At 47.9% G+C, this 21,058-nt stretch overlaps 1 protein-coding gene across 8 annotated transcripts in view; it reads right to left on the minus strand.

Annotated features, from left to right (window-relative positions):
* DISC1 (DISC1 scaffold protein) overlaps nt 1-21,058 on the minus strand; it is a 357,158-nt gene that overhangs the window by 292,971 nt on the left and 43,129 nt on the right. For 5 of the 8 annotated variants that reach the window (XM_045437357.1, XM_045437360.1, XM_045437361.1 and 2 more), the window contains exons 2-4: nt 20,483-20,563; nt 14,179-15,170; nt 7,271-7,340 (exon numbers count right to left, since the gene is read on the minus strand). In XM_045437357.1, coding sequence (XP_045293313.1) covers nt 7,271-7,340; nt 14,179-15,170; nt 20,483-20,563 — 1,143 coding nt within the window. Of the gene's footprint in view, nt 1-4,760; nt 6,296-7,270; nt 7,341-14,178; nt 15,171-20,482; nt 20,564-21,058 lie in introns of those variants that run through there. The other 3 variants (XM_045437362.1, XM_045437358.1, XM_045437359.1) reach the window with 3 other exon arrangements.

The following is a 21,058-nucleotide window of genomic DNA, read 5'->3' on the forward strand; positions in this document are numbered from 1 at the left end:
GTTGTCTGCCAGGCCATACTCCCTCTACAGACTCTCATGGAGAATCTTTTCCTTGCCTCTTCCAATTTCAGTTGGCTGCCAGCATTCTATGTATCGTGGGCACATCACTCCAATGTCTGCTTCTGTGATCGTATCACCTCCTCTTCTTCTACTAGTCCCCCCTCTGCCTCTCTCTTCAGGACACATGTGATAGCATTTAGGGCCTACCCCAATAATCCAGGATAATCTCATCCCAAGATCATTGATTTAATCATGCCTGCAAAGAGCCTTTTCCAAATAAGGTAACATCTACAAATTCCAGGAATTACAGTGTGGATGTCTTTTGGAGGCCATTTTTCAGCCTACTATATGCAACAACAGGTAAGTGAAACAAGTGTTTTGAGAGATTAAATCAAACTGCAGAGAGAAAAGTGAGGGCCCTGGCACTCTGGATCTCCTGACCCCACTCACCGCCCCAGCACCATCACACCAAACTGTAAGTCCTCTCCTCTGCTTCTTGGGTCTCTTCCTCTTGAAAGTAGACAGCCCTCACACACACACACACACACACACACACACACTCAATCAATTCTAATGTTAACTGAAATTTCACACATTCATATTATTTATATTTTATCCCAAATAAGCTAACATTCTTCTAGAAAAAAGCTAACATCCTGTACCACATTTCTTTTGGTCCACCATGGCACGGTGAACCTGGAAAAAACTCAGTAAAAGATTGTTCATGTGAAAAGGTACTGTGATATACTGGCCTAAAAGCCAGGCTCTGCTCTTAACTATCTGCAGGGTTTTAGACCAAAAAAAGATACCAATAATAGCCAGGTTCCTTTGCAGACAGAGAAAGGCATAATCAGCCCACTTAAATCACTAAAGTCTGCCTTTTTTTTTTAACTTTTCTATCAAATGGCTGTATAGGAAGGGACACCCCTTCCAGTCCTGTTACCCATTTCTCAATCTATAGAAAGAGATGAAACACTCCTTGAACATGCGATAAATCAAGTGAAATTGTTGACATTTCTGAAGCCCTAAGTGCCCTCACAGACAAGATGATCATTCTATCCCAGTGAGCTGGCCCCAGACAATCTAAGTCACTGCTTGGTCCTGTCTGGCACCTGCAGAGCAGCTGAGTTCCTCGGGCCCAGATGGAACATTCCCTCAGGGGAGCTTGCTCTCCTGGGATCCCAGCCAGCCTCTCAGCAACTCTGGGAGGATAGCAGCAACGTGGAAAACCTGTGGGAGAAGCTTCAAAGTCAGTCTTCTAAAAACAAGAGGGCCTTCTGCCCACCTTCCTGCTCCATCAACCACATCCTGTGCTACATATGAGAAGGAAGCTTATCATACACAGGTAGACCATCGGGGTCTGTGCACAAAGCTCACCACATCTGAAGTAGGTGTTACACGATGTACTACACTCCTAGCACTCATGAAAAATGCCAACACACAAACTGCAAATACCAATGGTGACCTGAAAGCCAATACCGGCAGAGATTGTGGCCCTTAATTTACAGAGTCATAAACTCTTCTGTCAACAGAAAAAGAGGCTAAGACAATGCAACTAGGTGAAGTAAATGGCGTTTGTCCGCATTCTCGTTTACAACGCGTTTTAATGTCTAGCTCATCTCTCAATTTTTAAGTTTTCTTGAATTAAAATTCTTAAAATTCATTTATTTTCAAGAGAGAGTGCAGGGGAGGGGCCGAGAGAGAGGGAGAGAGAGAGAATCCCAAGCAGACTCCTCACCATCATCACAGAGCCCGACATGGGGCTCGAACTCACAAACCGTGAGATCATGACCTGAGCTGAAATCAAGAGTGGGACGCTTAACCAACTGAGCCACCCAGGCATCCTTCAATTTTTAAGTTTCTACTTAAAATAAGAGGAAGCAGACACACAAGTTCTGCTTTGGTGAGGATAATGTTGAAGACTAAAATTGAAATAATTCAAGAGCAAATTTCCTAACAGCCTAATGTTTTAAGATAAAATCATGGAAAGTCTTCCCCCCGTGCCCCCCCCCCCCCCGTATCCCATCGTGGAACCCTCCTCTGTTCCTTCCCTAGTTGTCATGTAAATAAGAGATTCCAGAACCCAGAAACCTCCTGGCTAGGATCGGTCCCCACAACTCCTCAAGAGCTCGGTTTTCCATGCTGGATTACACAATGCTCGGAGAGCCAGCGAGGACAGGAGGCAAAGGGGATGGGTGTCTGGAGCACATGGCTAGTCCCTTCTGAGCAGCTTCCGTGGCCTGGCCGGAGACTCAGGGGCAGTGCCGATTCCTCCCACAGTGATGCTGGGATGTGATCAGCGGCGTGTGGGAAAGTGCCCAGCTGGGAGAGGATGTGGGACAGCTGCACATTAATATTACACACCACATACAAACACACCCCAGAAAAGGAATGTGTACCAAATGTCATTTATTTCACTTGGTTGCATTGTCTTAGCTTCTTTTCCTGATACTTCCTGCAAGCACCCCCCAGAGCAATAGAGACAGACTCCGGTAGATAGCAGACCAAGTGAGGGTGTTTCCAAACCCTGGGGTGCAGGGAGAAAAGGAAGTGCATGTGCAGGGGGACCGCGGACAGAAACTGCACTCTTCATTCCCATGTGTGCTCAGTGTGGCTCTTTTCTCTGGAAACATCTTCAAGCGCCAGTCGTGTCTCTGAGCAGACCCCAAATGCAGCCTACCTTTTCAACAGGGACACAGAACAACACAGGGTGCCAAGAGTAGCCCTTCCCGTTCTGGGGACCCCCGAGTGGCATCCAGCTGCCATTTTGAAAGGGCTCTGGCACCTCTACAGCTAAGAGAAGACGAAGCGGGGCTTCTGGTTCTAAGCACAAACCTCCAGGAAGCCACTCAGATGCCAAACCCTAGAGGAGATAGAGAGTGGGATCCCCCCAACAGACAGGGCTGTCAGCTTGGATGATTTGCACACCGTCACCAAAGAGCAATTGTGGACAAACCAATCTTGCTAAAGAAAGCAAAGCCAAGTTTATGACAATTGAGGCAAGAACTGGGCACTGTCTAGACTGGTTTTATGCTTGGCCTCTGCGGTCATCATTCCTCCTTCCATGCCTCACATCATACCCTCGTTTTGTCCTAATGACATTGGTGGAGACAAAGGACAGAGGAACCAATTCAGTGCTGGCTGCTTTTCGCACCAGGAAAGAAATCCTAAACAAGCAGGGTAAAGCCAGCTGTGCTACAGATCACAGTGATGTGACTCACTGAAATGGCGAATTCCCAAAATTTTTCTCCTTCTTCCCCACGACCTCACCCCATTTGCTTCAGAAATGAGCAGTGAACATGGTCACAGGCAGGGGGGACGTTCTAGACCACACGTCACGTCGGTGCAGGGACAGTTAGAACATCAACCACAGTGGACGTCATTGTTCATGCTCTCCTTTTTCCCCTCCCAGCGTGTCACAGACCCTGAGCCCCATCTCCCATTCCTGGGCGGCACTCACTCCTTCTGAAGGACTCTGAGGTCCCACACTCGCCCCTCAGCTGACCACAGACATGGGACAAGCACCGACGGGATGAAACCAGTAAAGCATTTTGAGCCTCTGGAGAAAAACTCTAAGCAAGTACCAAATAGTAGTATTCTTTTCCTGCCAAGCCCTCCCGGCCCCATTCAAGAATAGAAGGAATTATTGACTTTACTTCCCAGGCGAAGTAGAGATGTAATTAGAGCCCTGGAGGTTTCCCCACAAGGCGTCAGCGGGTCAATTTGCTGGCACTTTGAGGAGATAAAACATGAAACTTTCTATTCTGTGCCAAGTGCTCCTTTCTCTGGAATTCAAAGTCATTTCTATGAGTGAAACTAGAAAGAAAGAGAGAAAGGCAACAAAACCAGAGGAGAGCCCTCCAGGTTCTCCCGGCAAACCTCTCAGACTCCAGCAGCCCCCTTCCCCTGAGACACAGCACAGCCCCACAGCTGCCACGAACACTGAGGCAGAAGTGAGTCCGCTCACAGACTGCAAAGGCTGAGTATAAAGAAAAGTCACAATTCTTAAACCCCTGGATAAGCCATGTGAGAAAGGAAATCTCATTCAAATCCTACTTCAACAAATCTCATTACAACAAATTCTCCACCTCAATATCAATCCAACTTCCCTAATGACTTGGCCATTGGTTTATGAGAATTTAGTGATCACCTGCTATGCGCCAGTTCATGCACTGTTCCAACTGGGCCCTGCAGTGATCCATTTCCAACAACAGCCGACTTCACATGTCACGTCCAGACAAACTGCTGGACGGTGGCTTTTACACCCCTCTGCGTTCTCTAAAATGCTCTTTCAGATGGCAACCCCCACACCCTCCGAGGCGCGTCTACACTATCACCTTCTCCACAGGGCTGGATCTGCACCCACGCCACCACCAGCAGTAATTTCTCCCCTTTTAGAACTCCCTCTGTTTATATTTTAAGGGACATGTTATGTGTAACTTCACTACCCTTATTGTGTACTGTGCTATTTCCCCTCCCGGGCCATAAAACACCTGAGATGAAAATCCTAAGGACAGTGCTCGGTGGGTCTTTTTTTTTTTTTTTTTTTTTTTAATTTATTTTTTTGGGACAGAGAGAGACAGAGCATGAATGGGGGTTGGGGCAGAGAGAGAGGGAGACACAGAATCGGAAACAGGCTCCAGGCTCTGAGCCATCAGCCCAGAGCCTGATGCGGGGCTCGAACTCACGGACCGCGAGATCGTGACCTGGCTGAAGTCGGACGCTTAACCGACTGCGCCACCCAGGCGCCCCACGGTGGGTCTTTAAAAATGGCCTCATGTCGTCCTTGTAGCCCATCCCTACTCCAGGTGCGGTTCTCTGGACCGCTGCGCGAGCATCCTTTGGAAACTTACTAGAAACAGTGTCTCCACCGCAGCCCAGCCCTCCTTGGTCAGAATGTGCATTTTACACATTACGCAGGCGATTCACATGCACGTTAAAGTTTGAGAAGCCTATATACGATAGATGCTCAGTAGGAATTTTTTTAAGTAATAAGCCACGCTCCACACAAACATCTTCCCTACATGCACCCCGCCCCAGCAGACTGCGGATGAGCTGCGTAAGCCATCTTGAGGTGGTGAGAGTTCTCGGCTCTTGCGCTCACTCTAGCCTGACATCTGGGGGCGGGGGGGGGGGGGGGGGGGGGGGGAGGGAGGGGGGTGGTGCATATGCATTCAGCAGCAAGCAACTCACTTGTTCATCACAAAATACTGACTGACTCCCGACCCACTACGTGCCAGGCCCTCTGCACACTTCATCCGAACATTCACCTCTCAACACCCTGAACCAGACTTGCAAGGTTTGGGAGTTTAAACAGGAGGGGGGAGCTATGTGACTCGCTGTGTTAAGTGCCTCCCAGGGTGGTTGCCCACAGACTCCTGGTGGATCAGGAGGGACAGAGCCCCTGACCAGCCCCCGCCTCCAGAACTCAGCTGGCGGCTTGCTGCACCACGGCCTGGTCCTCCAGCAAGCAGAGCCCTGCACCGGGGTTTTCTCACACACCAGTACACCTCCCAACCACCCAGAAGGCTTGTGGAACGCGGACGGCCCGGCCTGCCCTCCCAGTTCTCATTGAGGAGACATTCTCATTCTTGACATAGAACAAGAAAAAAAAATCAGACGGAAACACCAAATAAAGGTGTCTTTGTTCCTTTGGCTTCCCTGATGAGGCGTATCTTATCCAACCTTGTTCCCTTGGGTGTTTCAGAGCTATCTGGAGAAAAGACTAAAGAAGCGAGGCCTTTGTTTAATGAAGCCCGCTGAGAAAACCAAGTCCGGAAAAGTTCACCAGGCCTCGATCAGAAAAAGAGGGCTTGGTTTTCCACTTGTGTCTTCAGTTTTGTGTGTTAGAGCAGAGCTGTGTGCTAAAGGCCCACGCCAGAGAAAGTTAATTTGGGCAGCAGTTCGGAGCTGCAAACCTAGGCTTCCTTCACAGACAAAACTCAGCAGGGGGCACCCTGGTGCAGGCACCGCTCATGTGCTCTCTGCCCACAGCTGTGCGGGGTTCATGGGGGCCCTTGTCTCAGACTCGCTCCTCTCTCCCACCTAGCACCCTCACAAAATCAAGGCCGCCTGTAGAAAGAGCAGGAGAGTTTAGACCTCCACCTGCATTCCCCAATTCCTCCCCCTCCTCCCACCCCGGCGCACTCTAACCCCCACCTCCGTGGTAAATGTACTGACAACACCACACAGCACCAGCTCCGGGTGTTTCCAGAATAGGATCTGCCGCCTCCTGTTGGAGATCGCTCATCCCACTCCTGTAGTGCCCCGGTGCCAGTGGTCTGTGACGTATTCACTGGGAACACGAGAAAACGGGTCAAGAAGGTTGAAGGTTCAAGCCTCTAGGCTAAGAATCCTTAAGTCTGCATTCTATTTCCAGACCAATCCTGAGTGTGCTGAACCTGGTTATCACCAGGACTATCTACCAAGTTCCTAAGTGTCTGGGGGAACCTGCATGTTAAGTCCTCTCTCTTCCCCAGATGCAGCAGAAATGGCTGTGGCATCTCGCAATCGGCATCCGTAATCTTGAAGATTCTTCCCAGGCCAACCATTCCTGAAATCCTTCCTTTGACCCAGTCTGCTCTGTGTCCATTCAGCTGCCACGTCAGCTGTTTCTGCTGCAGATCCTACTTTGGGACGGTCATGTTAACTGTTTTTTTGTGGCATCTGACCAACTCCTACATCGTCTGGTCTCATGTTACTTTTCCTTTCTAGTATGGATATTTGGGGGCATCTACATGGGAATTTGATACATTTGACCCCTTTGGCACAGCCTGGCATTTCTCAGACTCATCCCATTTTCTCTCTCTGGTCCCGGAGAGTATGAAGTCAAAAAGCTTCTTGGGGACTTATATTTACAGGCATCCCAAGATCAGATAATGCGTCCACCTTACTTTTCTATTCCTGCCACATTGCGCAGCACACGATAGGTGTACAACAAATATTTTTTCAATGGATGAATAAATTATAGATATATCACACTCTAAGCAGGCAGATGATGAGTTAATATAACTTCCATTGTGCAAGTACTCTGAGTATTTCTGGATTATCAACAAATTTATAGCCCAATGATTAATGCTCATAAAGTGCTTTGAAATCCACAAAATAACAGTGCGGTAAAACAGTCAATTGTTATTGAGTGGAGGTGATCAGAGGAACAGACCACACAATTCACTGAGGTGTAGAAGGCAGGTATGAATGAGGATAAAAGAGAAATGGTACATTCCAGAGAAAATGAGAAATAATTAATAAAAAATAAAATAAAACTCACCCTTGTCATAATCATCTTCCTCAACTGCTTTTTCTTGAAGTTTCTGAAGCTTTAATCTTAAGGACTTTACCTATGTTGGTTTGAAGGAGGGGGGAAAAATGAAAGCCAAATTACAATAGCACTCAAGCAAACTTATTTTTTCTAAGCCAAGAACATTTAGAAACTATTTCAAAACTGAAATTCTTTATTCTCCTTTAAAAAAAGAACCGCAAATGTACATTTTTCCCATGCCAGATGCATTAGCTTCTCAAAAAAAAAGTTATATAAAGAGAAAGTGTAATTTGAGTATAAAGTCCACAGAAAGAGTTAGAAAGTTATTTTAAACAAAAACATCACATTGTACCCTTATCTGCATGAAAAAATGCATAATAAAAAGGAACGCAAATTTCCTGACCTGACTGAATGCTCACTGTTCTCAAAATCACATTAAAATTATGAAGATAAACACTCTGAGACTGAAAGAGAAGCCAAGAGAAGAACATGAGCTTCCACTCAGCAGGTTGTCCCGCCGGCTGGGTGACAATGACAGGAAGGACTTCACAAAACCCTTCCAGAAAACAGTATCGTCTTATTTAACCCACATGTAGACACAGTAATCCCGTCGTTTGTCGGAGAGTTAACAATACATTCATTTTTAAGTATTTTTCTTCTCGACAGGAAGCCCAGATATTTTCTGAAGATGGATTCTTGGCCTATCAGTGAATGGATTTGGCCTTGCTCCCTAAAACACACCTTCCTCCCACCCTTGCCTGCCTCACCCTGTATGTCCTTCAACACCCAACTCAGGTGTCACCCTCTCCAGCCTGTGTTAAATGTCCTTCCTCTATATTGCCATGGTGACCTGTCCTTGGACCTAGTCATATGACCCTCTTAACAAATATTCACTGAGTGTCTCCTCGGGGTGTCAGCCACCAGTTTGAGGTGTTGAGGGTACAGCACAAAATTCTAAACCGTCTCTCGACATGCATTCTTGTGCAGGAAGACAAAAATTAAGATAATGAGTACGGTTTATGGAGCCTTAGAAAGTGATGAGTGTCGGGAAAGAAGAAAAACCGTAGAACCCAATAAGGGGCATCAAGAATGCTGGCAGGCGGTGGGGCTGCAGTTTTAAATAAGATCTCACTGACATTTGGGCAAAGACTTAAAAGTGGTAAGAGAGGAAACCCTGGGGCTCCTGGAGAAAACATTTCAACAAAGAGAAAAGTCAGAGCAGAGGCTCTTGGCAAAGTGTTGCTGGCCTTGCAAAGTAGATCGCTGAGTCTGGGATGGCCTGATTAAGGGCGGCTGTAGATGATGAGGTCAGAGAGGCGATGGGGAATGCATCATGAAGAGACACAAAGACAACTGAAAAGTTCTGATGCTGAGGGTGATGGGGGGGCACTTGGGGGGTTCTGAGCACAAAGTCCACGACCTGTTTGAGGTTTGAATAGCCTCACTCTGACTGCAGTGGGCAAAGGAAGAAGTCGAATGGCCAGGGGAGGCCATGGAAACAGCCCAGGAAGGAGGTGACGATAGCCTGAATGATAGTGGGAACAGTGAAGACCATGAAAAGGGATCTGATCCTGGACACATTCAGAAAATGGCTGTTGGAAGACAGAAAAAATGGGATTTGTTAACAGATCGCAGGTAGGAGACGCGAAAGTCAAAATAAGGCTGGGTGTTTGATCTGAGCTTGCGGGACAAATGGAGTTGCAAGAAATTACCGTAGTACTCAGGACACCACAGTACAGCCATTGTTTTGTTTTGTCTGTGCGCTCCATTCACCCTTGGGCGTCTTGAGGGCAAGAACTATTTTCTAATCATGTAGAAAATGGCAGTGCTCACCCTTGTTTGGTTCTCCACTGCTCTGAGCACATGGAAGGATGACACTTCCTTCCCCACCTTGCTGTGGGTAATGGGGTGTAGCTGCAAGTGTTAGAGGTTACTTCGGCGTTGGGCATTTAATTGCTCTTGTAGGATCCTTACTGCTTTCCTCCTTGTCCCAGTGACTGACTCATACGTTCAGGTAGTACAGGCGGGCTTCCTGAGTGACTCTGCGGAGCGGATCCCCCAATCACCTCTGTGAAACGCGACTTTTAAGCAAGAAACACAACTTTGTCCCGTGAAGACACTGATACTGTGTTGCTGTCTGTTTCTAACCAACTCTAATACAATCCAAAGCCAGACACAAGTAAGTCAGTAAATACTTTCTGAACGAGTGAATGATTACATTAACTCCTTTATCCTTGATTTGCTCCATATTACAAGTGCAAATTTTACCAATAACTCAGTCGTACATATTAGAGATAGAAGAAAGTCTGTATGGGTGGTTCAGCTGCCATATAAAGCGTACCATTGCCATCACCACACCCATGGGGTGGTACTGTTGAACGGTTACTGGAGCTGAAGCAGAAGAACTACAGGAAAGAAAGTCAAAGAAAACTTCATTTATAGCCAACATCCACTTCACTTTGTCCCCTTCAATCAATGATCCCTGTAGGACACCGAACTGATGCCCCGGGAGATGTCTGAATGTCCATCTTTGCTGGAAGCAGAGGCACTGATGGTCATGTCTCATCCAGTGACACAACCATGTAAGACAGGCGATTTCTCTCCATTTCCTCCAGCTTCCACAAGCTGAGGCAGGGCTAACTTGCAAGGTTCTCTCTTCCCTCCTCTGCACACCCAGTTAGCATTTCCTTTGATCACAATTTTCTCAGCCCCGTGCAATCCCTGGCAGTGTCCCTGGGTGGCTATTTCTAAACAGCATAAAACACACATTCTGTCAATCCTCATTCGTGGTCGTCGTGTTCTATAAAGTCACGGGAAATGCTCAGTTAGCAAATACTAAACCATTGCTTCCAGGGGAAACAAGTGTTGGGCTTCTGAGAGCCTCTGATCACAACATCTTTGTCAACTGATCAAGATGTAACCTTGTTTTATGTGTGCTTCCATTTAAAGATGCCTTCTTTAATATATATGGCTGGTTCGTTAACATAGAACTCATGGCCACCAGCGCTACAGCTCATGCTGGAACAAAGCTCATTCAACACATGTTTCCTCGGTAAGGCACATTGCAGCCTCCTTGCACCTGGGAATGCTGGTCAGCATGGCAGCCCAAAGCTGGTGGACCATTTTAAACAGGGAAATCATTAGGGTGCCTGGGTGGCTCAGTTGGTTAAGCGTCTGACTTCAGCTCAGGTCATAATCTTGCTGTTTGTGGGTTCGAGCCCCACACTGGGTTCTGTGGTGACAGCTCAGAGCTTGGAGCCTGCTTCAGATTCTGTGTCTCCTTCTCTCTCTGCCCTTCCCCCACTCACAGTCTGTCTTTCTCTCTCTCAAAAATAAATAATAAAACATTAAAAAATTTAAAAAAAAAAGATTTTCAGGAGGATGTGATTTACCTGCAGGTAAGAGGAGTTTAAAAGAAAGGGAAAAACTATCAGTTTCACCAAAACGCAGAGAGCCGAATCGTGTGGACTGCAGAGGAGTCCCTACCGAGGGGAGGTTCTGTTTGTCTGGCTATTTGGGAAGGGGAGAAGCTGGTCATTATAACGGCATTCTACTTTTGCTTCACTTGAGTCAAAGCCTGACTTTTTGAGATGGAGAAATACAGATGTTGTCAAGATTTGTTAAAAGAGATCTTGGCAATGAAATACTGAAAACTGACCTTTAGAGTTGGAATGATGATACAAACCTCTTCTTAGTGCCTGTGACCTTGTGATTCGTAAAAGGACATACATATTTGGTCTTTGTTCACTTCTGACACAGAATGCCTAAAACCCTAGAAATTTCCTGTGAGGAGGGCAATAAAGTTGTCTTTTGTTATGTTAATCAGGTGACTCCAGGAAGACACAGAAGGCTGAGGGCTGGTTGCCAGGGGAACCAACCACATGACTGGAGAGGAGGGGAACTTACAGCCCCCATCCCCCAACCTCCTGGGAGGAGAGAGGGGCTGGAGGTTGAATCAATCCCAAATGGCCAATGATTTAATCAGTGCTGCCTGTGTAGTGAAGCCTCCCTAAAAATCCGAAGGACCGAGTTGGGAGAAATTCCAGGTTGGTAAACAGGTGGACATTCAGGGAGAGTGGTGTGCCTGGAGAGGGCATGAAACCCCATGTCCTTTCCTCACACCTTGCCTTCCTTCTGGTTGTTACTGAGTTATATCCTCCTATAATAAATATATGATCTATTAAGTAAACTGCTTCTCTGAGTTCCGCAAGCCACTCTACAAATTAATCGAACCCAAGGAGAGCGTAGTTGTTGGAGCCTCCTATCCATGGCCAGTGGGTCAGAAGCACGGGTGATGCTCTGAACTTAAATGGGCATCTGAAGAAGAGGCAGGTGGTCTTGTGAGACTGAGCCTTTAAGCTGTGGGATCTGATACTATCTCTGGATAGTTGCAGTCAGAATTGCGTTGAGTTACAGGACACCCAGCTGGTGTTGGAAAATTGTCGGTAGGGGCAAACACCCCTCCAAGGCTGGAATTGGTCTTCTTACGCCTTAGCCAGTCAATCCAAAAAAGGTGTCAATTCAGTATCTGTGGCCCTCTTAACAAGATTAATTATTTCACTAAAAACAAAAATGACCCAAGCAACCTCTAAGGGCCGGAAAGTATGCCAGGCTTCAGGCACCCAAAACTGTCTAAGAGACATGACCTGTGGCTATAGAGCTCATGGCCGAGTGCAGAACTTGGACCCTCAAGCAAAAGATTATCAAATGTGATGAGTGCTATAAGGGGCACATCCAGATTGCTACGGGAGCAAAATGGAAGGAGGGATTCATTTGGTCCAGAGGGGGTAGGAAATGTCTCACAAGGAAGTGGCTTTAAACCCACACCAAGGGGATTACAGGAGCTTGGCAGATGGAAAAGTGCAGGAAGGTCATTCCAGGCAGAGAGCAAACTGTAAGCAAAGGCCTGAGGCACAGCTTTCCCTGGTGTCTTCAGGAACAGGAAGCAGCACCAGATGGCTGAGCCGGCAGGGGTGAGGCATGAGGGCAGGCTGGAGCAGGTCGGGAAAGGTCTCAATTATCAGGATACGGGACTTGGCTACCATCCCCAGAAGAGCAATGAGCCACCAAAGGTTTCAAGCCAAGAAATAACACTTTCCCACCAGTGTTCCAGAAGATAACTCTGCTGGCCATCCGGAGGATGACCTGGAGAAGAGAGACACAGGAGGAAGGCAAATCTCTTACAAAACCCAGGTTAAAACTAACAAGGATTTGAACCAGGGCAGAGGCCACGGCCGTGAGAGGCAGGTTAGCTGTAGGACTATGAGGGCTGACCAGATGTGCAGAGCGAGGAGGAGGGGGGTGGTGAAAATGCTTGCAGTTTCTCTCAGGAACTGGATGGAGTCTATTAATTAAAATCAGCAAGGGGCGCCTGGGTGGCTCCGTCGGTTAAGCGTCCGACGATCAGTACGGACTCAGGTACGATCTCGCGGTTGGTGAGTTCGAGCCCCGCGTCAGGCTCTGTGCTGATGGCTCAGAGCCTGGAGCTTGCTTCCGATTCTGTGTCTCCCTCTCTCTCTGACCCTCCCCCATTCATGCTCTGTCTCTGTCTCAAAAATAAATAAACGTTAAAAAAATTTTTTTTAATCAGCAAGTAGGTATCAAGACTGGGGCCCTTTAGAACGGGTTTGGTGGGGAAGACGATGGCATCAGTATTGAACACATCTAACTTGGGATTCTGTGCGTCAGCTGGAAAAGGAGACCTGCGTGCATATCTGGCCTGGCTTCGCGGTCCACTGGAGTTATAAATCAGATGGCTAGGCTGAGGTCCTTGAGGGCTACAACGGGGCAAACAGGGACAGGGCCAAGAACATCAGGTCATAGGTAAAGAACTGAAAGTAAATGAGGTGCAGGGCACCTGGGTGGCTTAGTCGGTTAACGGTCCAATTTCTGCTCAGGTCACAATCTCACAGTTCTTGAGTTCAAGGTCCACGTCGGACTCTCTGTTGCGGAGCCTGCTTCGGATCCTCTCTCTCCCTTTCTCTCTCTCTGCCCCTCCCCTGCTCTCTCTCTCTCTCAAAAATAAATACATAAACATTTAAAAAAAAAAGAAAAAAGAAAAAGGAAAGTAAATGAGGTGCGATTGCCAGAAATGAGCATGACCTTCACACTTTCAGGTACTTCTACCAAATGCCTGATGAGTGGGCCCTCACTTCCTTACGTACATGTACAAATGAATGCACACGTACATATGCACACATGTGCACACATCACACGCACACACACCCCAGGAGGAAAACAGCCTTTCAGCAGGAGGAGCCGCACAGCCCAGTGAGTCAGCCTGGGTCTCTCCAGGATCTTTCGGGAGTAGAACAACCCTCTGTACACACTTGTAGGACAACTGGGTGAACAGAACCGTCCTACCGCCAGGGCTCGCGTGCATACAGCCCGTCCTAGTTTCCAAAGCCCTGACATTCTCACCGCAGCCACAGAACACTCCTGTGCAGCATCACCATCTCTAAATAAGGAAACTGAGAGTCCAAGAGATGTAATGACCAGGAGCGAGGTCTCCTGACTGTGGCAGGCGGTTCCCACCGGGGCAGGATGGAATACAGCGAGTACAGTAAATGCAAACGACGCCCGGCATCTTCCCCAACATGGGGCATCGCTGTCTTTATGCCGCTCCCCCCCCACACACCAGCCAGTTCCAGCTCCCCAGCCCCCCGGGGCCCCTGTTTCAAAGCAGAGCTGGGCAGAGCTAACCACACATCCATCAGGCCAGGAATTGCAGAGGAACGTACAGCCCAAGAGAGAGCGAATCTGAGCATCCGCATGACAGAGAAGATGAGAACGAGAACAGATTTGTGTTCAAACTGAAAGAGAAGAAACAGGAGTGCAGCAACATCTTTTTGCAGCCAGTTACCAAAGGGGTCCAGGCTTGTGACAATCACGGGCCCCAGCCGCCAGAAGACACCAACCTCCAGCTGCCTCTGGTCACTCAGCAGGCAGTCCAGCAGCACAGGCTCGCACCTCCTGAGTAGTGTTTCCCAACGGGGAGCATCCCCCACGCCGCTGCCCTCTGACCACGAGGGGACCAGGGGGCAGGAGGAGGCAGTGTCCACGTCCGGTAAAGAACGCATCTCACACTCCAGCCGAGGGCTGCCTGCTGCCATCTGGGCAGGGTCGGCCAGGCTCTGAGCAGCCTTGACGTTGAAGTGGGGAGAGAGAAGTCGAGGGTGTGCGTGGGGCCTGTCCAAGCTGGCGTCCTTGGCTTCCGTCTCCACGGGGCTCTGACAAGGGGCCTCAGCATCTCTGGACGGCGGGCAGCCTTCCGCTTCCCCACGTTCCCCAGCAGAGCTGAGAGAGAGCCGTATGAAGCTAAAGCTGGAAGTGAAGCCATCCTGAGAGCCAGCCGGGGCAGAGGGGACCCTGGGGCCACTTTCAAGGTTGCACCTGCTGCCATTCCCCTCCTCTGAGGACAGACAGCCTTTGGTCCAGGTGCCCTTTGCTCTTTCACCGCCGGCAGCTTCCCGGCCAGGGCCTGGGGCCTCAGAACTGTCCATGGGTGGGAGCGCCCCCTGCCACCCAGTGTCCCCAGGGCCACACGACCTGGTGAGCCTGGCAGGTAGTTTGGTGTCAGCTCTGAGCTGAATCCCAAAGAGCCCCGAGGGTCCCCTCACAGCTGTCAGAGCCAGGCCTGGGCGGCCCACAATGGTCAGAGACGAGGCTGCTGGGCTCCCAACAGAGGGGCCTCGCCACTGGCCTCCAAGTTCAAGGCCACAGTGTCTGGCCCTGGACTCAGACTGGAGGGACTCCTCCCCGCACGCCGCTCCCTGGGCCCGTAACGGAGTGGCCACTGCTGGGTAGAGGAACCCGATCCGGGGCCCAGCTGTGCCTCTCATGTAGCCCGGCCTACGTGCCAGCCGCCTCCTCCGAAAAGACGCTGCAGGTGGTAAGCAATCCCGGCTGCCTGGGAGGAAGAGAGAAAACAGCACCATAAACATGCAAATCTCACTGGCTCAGCTGGAACTGCATTTGGAGAGCATCCTAGGTTTAGAGGTCACCGCTCTGTGCATCTGTCAAAGAAGATGCTGGCTCAGTGGTCACGGGGCCAACCCGGGATGAAAATTCTGATGATTCCCTCCAAGTGTTTGCCTCGAAAGTGCAGAAGCAACACAGCATCTCAGCTCTTCTGTTTAGCAGAGCAGCTGGCGTTGCTTTGAGTTATGCCAGCACGTCAGCAGGCCCAGTGGAGACACAACCTCGGCGGCTCCTTCAGAACCCCTCCGGCATCTTGCCTGTTGGGCTTTTAGGCACATCAGCACTTTTATCCCAGAGTGGGCCTGGAAAGCCAGCGATTGGAAAGCAAATGCCAGCACACTCCTCAAAGTGAGATGCGATCACTTATTCTAGCTACTTATTGAACAGGATGTGAGTTTTCACTATCTGAGCTGTCCATGTCCCCCGTGCCTCTGGACCATGGAGAGCCAGCTGGGACACAGCTTATCCCCATGAGTTCCTCTCACACAGTGGATCACAGGAGGCCCTGCCTGACATGCTCTACAAACCAGCTCTGCAAAAGGAACAGAAACGGTAAAAAACGCTAACACCTCACAGGCGGGATCGTAGAGCAGATGAGAACATAGACTCAGGCACCTCACTGCCTGGCTCAAAACCTGGATGTGCCTTTGCTGGCTGTGACCTTCCACAAGTTACTTAACCTCTCTGTGCCTCAGTTGGCTTATCAGGAAAATGGAGATATTAATAGTACCTCTCTCATCACAGGGTGGTTTGTGAGCATTTAACTAAATGAGTTACTATGTCGAGACAGCCTAGAACAGCGCTTGCCACTGGTAGTGAGTATGATAAAGGGCTACTTATTATTTTTACATTGCATAGGATGTTGTTACTCATAATAAGTACATCATCCACATTCATTTCACTTGCTCCCTACCAAAATCCTGTGAATCAACCAAACCAGGAATTATAACTTTCTTTTTACAGTTAAGCACACTGACACACGGAGAAATGGATACTCCAGAAACCCCTGCAAGTGACTGAGTGGCCAATGTCAAAGTCTCCCGATTCTCCAGGCCCACACGGTGCTGTCATCGGGCTCTCTGCCACAGCATGAATCAGATGAGATGGAAAGCATACAGGTAACACCAGGCAGTACTTGAGCACAGTTGTAGGTATACTACGGTCTGTGGTGAGGAGTGAAACACAGCTTCACACCAGGCCCACGCATCCTGCTCTGCCCCCAGAGCATGGACAGGTCCAGGATCTTTGTCATGGTAAACGGAAAGTGCTAGGCATTTAGGCTCTCCCTGTGTTATGATCGTGGCACACACCAGTCTTTGGAATGGGTGTCAGTGATAATCCCTGGGGACATGAGCGCAATGACCCATGGGCCACCTGTTCCCTGAATTTGAGCATCAAAGGACAAGAGAGCCCAAGACGTGTTCAGCCAGTGTCTTCTCTTGCCAACCGGGCGTGCCAACTGCCTGGTCCGGGGGAAGGGCTAATACCACCCGTGTCCATAGGATTCTGGAAGCTGGCAGTGAAGGGAGGAATGTAAGGGCTATGAGGGTGGGAGAGGAAGTCAGGGTAAAGGAAGGAAGTATGTAACATACAACCCTAGGAGCGTGATACCATTTTCATTTTATAAATAATAAAATTAAAGCTCAGAATTTTAACTTGCCCCAGAACTCCCAGATCATAGCTTACCAAAGCCTGTTTTGCTCATTACGAGACAATAAACCAGCACAATGCCCTGCATTTAAGTTGCTTGATAAAAGGTGAATGAATTAATGGATGCATGGATGAAAGGAGGGAGGGATGCATGAACGAAGGCCTATCTGGTTCTAAAACACATCCTCTTCCTATACCCTTTGCCTCCAAGTATATCACTTAGGATGAGAACTTGAAATGACAGGAAGTCAGAAGAAACATTGACTTTCTTTTTCTTGACAGAGGGCATGCAAAGTTGGAATCAGTAGAAATGGACATGTACATGAAAAGGTACAGAAAATGTTTAGAAGGAATCATTTTGTGGCGAAACTGGACCACCCATTCTGATGGTTACTATCAAAAAAAAAAAAAAGAAAGAAAGAAAGAAAAAAGAAAAAGAAAAAGAAAAAGAAAAAGAAAAAGAAAGAACACCAACAGGGATTAAGGAGGGCACTTGTGATGAGCACCGGGTCATGTATGGAAGTATTAAATCACTATATTGTATACCTGAGACTAATATTACACTGTAGGTTAACTAACTGGAATTTAAATTAAAACTTAAAAAAAATTACGACTTTGAAAATGATTTTTAAAAATCAGAAAATAACAAATGTTGATTAGAATGTAGAAAAACTGCACCTAGCGTGTGCTGTTGGTGGGAATGTAAAGTGTTTTCAGTGCAGCTGAAAATAGCATGGCAGTTCCTCAAAAAGTTAAAAATAGAATTACTACATGGTCCAGAGATTCCACTTCTCATTATCTGTCCACAAGAATTGAAAGCAGAGTCGCAAAGAGATACCTGTACAGCCATGTTCGTAGCAGCATGATTCACAACAGCCAAAGGTGGAAGCAACCTAAGTATTGACGAATGCAGAAACAAAATGTGGTCGATTCATACAATGGAATAGTATTCAGCCTTAAAAAGGGAAGAAGTTCTGACACAGGCTATACAACTTGGATGAACCTTGAGGCCATCATGCTAAATGAAATAAGCCAGTCAGAAAGGGACAAATACTAAATACTGTATTTACATACATATATACATTTATATACGGTGTCTAGAGCAGTCAAATTCACAGAGATGGAGAGTAGAATGGTGGTGGCCAGGGGCTGGGGAAGAGGGAGTTGGTGTTTCCTGGGGACAGAGTTTCAGTCTGGAAGACAAAAAAGTTCTAGAGGCAGATGGGGCTATAGTTGCCCAACAATGTGAATGCCATTGAATTATACACTTAATAAAAATGGCTAAGAGGGTAGGGGTGCCTGGGTGGCTCAGTTGGTTAAGCCTCTGACTTCAGCTCAGGTCATGATCTCATGGTTTGTGAGTTCAAGCCCCATGTCAGGTTCTCTGCTGTCAAGGTGGAGCCTACTTCAGATCCTCTGTCCCCTTCTCTCACTGCTCATGCTCCCCAGCTCATGCTCTTTCTCTCTCTCTCTCTCTCTCTCTCTCTCTCAAAAATAAACATTTTTAAAAAATGGCTAAGAGGGTAAATTTTATGTTCTATGTATTTGTCCCAATTAAAATTTTTTTAAATGTTTAAAGAGGTCAAATTGGATCACCATGCTATGTGGCCCAAAGGGCCTCCCATTCTCTCCCTCAGGGGTGTCACCACCTGAGGATGTCCCCTGCATGTTAGGGCCCCAATCACAAGAAGAAGAGGATTCATGGGGCCGTGGGAGCTCAGGAGGGAGCAGGGGTTGGCTAAAAAGAGGGGCTAACTCTCATATGCCCATACAGTGAATCCCAAAGGCAGTAGGGAGAACACTGAATTCTAGCTCCAATTACCAACAGAAAACAACTCAGCAATTTCCTACCTTGAGAAAGGAGTCCTGTGATACCTATATTGTCTTCTGGTTTAAAAAGACTTTTAACTATTTTTTTTTAATGCAAGGTAATTGTCTCCCAGATAACCCTTCTAAAGTCGAAACAGCGATGCCAAGGGGAAAGTAATTTCTTTGAAATGTCATTTCTTTTACAGCTAGATGAGCCTTTTCTAAAGCTACTCAACCGAGGGTTCTGAAATCCCCCTAAGCCAGGTTACAGATGCTGCACAAAGCAGCTACCGGGTGGAAACCCACGTTCCTACTGGGTTCTGGTGAGATGTCAGGGGGCCACCGTGCCGCATGAACAACAAGCCAAGAAGACCAGACATGAGAAAAATGCTCACCAAATGTGGGTATGAGACAAGAGGGCCTGGTGTGTGGATGGCCCAGCTCCTGCACCCACCGGACCACTCATACATCCCATCTCCCAGCGTGGGCCTTCTCAGAGGGCAGCCCAAGAGGCAGGGACCACCACATTCTATGAACCCTAACCCTCAAGAGAGCCGGATCTGGAGGGCACTTCTGGAATGAGCTAGAAGGATTAGAAGAAACCCACACTGGGCAGATGGCAGCTCTGAAACTTCTAGAAAAGACCCCCAGTTCCCTGTATGCGAAGTCCCCTTTTTTCACTTTTTTTTTTTCGATTTTTATTTTTTGAAGAAATGTATGATGTCCCCTCTGGCGAGAAATCAATGATTACCATATATCCAGGCTGAGATACTACATCTTAGATTTGTTCAAACCCAAGCCCTCCATCATGCCCTGCCTGCAGTTAAGGAAAGGTTGTGACACATTCAGACCTTGGAGGACAACATTCTTTCCTAACACCTAACTTCAGGGTGGAGCGGGCAGGAAGTAAAACACGGTAAGGTGCAGGGAGGCCCGAAGTGCACTCAGGCTTTGAGAGCTGGCCAGGGAAACCAGGTGTGCCTTCTGTTCTTTCACCCAGAGATGGCTGCATTCTGCCCGTCTGGCCCTGGACAGGCTGAGGAGGGAGAGGTGCCTCACGTGGCCTTCTCCATCCCTCACAGCCTCCCACTCCATAGTAGACGCTGGGGGGAGGAACGCAGACCTGCCGGTCCCTGGTTGTGCAGAACCCCCAACTCCACCCCCCCTCCAGCCCCGTGAGCTCTGGGATTGGAAGCAAGTGAAAGACAAGAGCTTAGAATAGACCCAGGTGTCAGAAGGCCTCTACACACAGTCCAAATAAATAAGGTGTCTGGAAACATGAGCTTATCTAACTTACGGGGAAAACTGGGGGAAACCTAGGTTAGTCAACCAGTCAGATCAGAGAGAATCCTATCTACCTGTCTCTAGTGCTTTCCTTCTACCGGACAAATCCTTCCCACCCTTCAGCTTCCAACGCCCTTCCCCATCAGCTCCCTTGTCCTGATCACCCAGTTCACAGGGCTTCAACAACGGTCCACATCACTCCTGCCCCTCTACTAACTAACACCCAGCACTGCTTGCTATTTTCTTCGGTGTATATAAACTGTTCCCCTCTTATGCTCTATATAAGCTTCCTGATACCCTTACAATTCCCTAAAAATCCTAGTATACAGAGAAGGCATTCCAATACACATTGGCCAGATAATATTTATTTTTAAATAGGAAATCTAAAATATGTAATTTAAGAAAACACGATACATGTGAATTTACTTGGAAGAACCTAAAACCAAGACCCAAAGTTCAAATCTACATGAAGTGCCCATGTGGGCTTGGGTGAGTCACCAATGATCTGATGATCCCAGGGCCTTGTGGGGAAAGCATGTCTGTCTCCCGAAGAAGAAATACGGGCACTCGGGGCCACTGCTGAGAACGCAGAGAATAGTCAGAGAAGAATAGACACATAAGACTTTACAAAACACGACTTGGATAGAAATGTACAGTGTGGAAGCATAAATGAATGTATTCTTCTCATGGAAAGAATTTTAATCCTATTTGTCATGGTTGAGGCCGAAGTCTTTTCTAAAACATTCAGGTTAACCAAAGATTCTGAATCGTAAAGAAACCACACATCCCTGTGGATTAGCTTGTTTTCAAAGAATCAGAATCCAATAATATACACACTAAAACACAAACACTCTGCTGAGCACGAGTTCATCTTTCTTCGATAGTTCAGAGAGCACTTGAGGATTCGGAAGTGGCTTCGGGTTGTTGTGAGAAGCTTCTAGCAAGCAGGGCGAGTCCTAGTGTGGAATAAATCAACATTTATGGCGCTTCCATTTTAACTGTGCAATCCGTTTTAATACAACAATTCCTTATTGAACGCTAGATTCTGTGTGGGATGCGGACGTGAGCAAGACG

Source organism: Leopardus geoffroyi, chromosome D2, assembly GCF_018350155.1.
Source record: "Leopardus geoffroyi isolate Oge1 chromosome D2, O.geoffroyi_Oge1_pat1.0, whole genome shotgun sequence".
In the NCBI taxonomy this organism is placed as follows: domain Eukaryota; kingdom Metazoa; phylum Chordata; class Mammalia; order Carnivora; family Felidae; genus Leopardus; species Leopardus geoffroyi.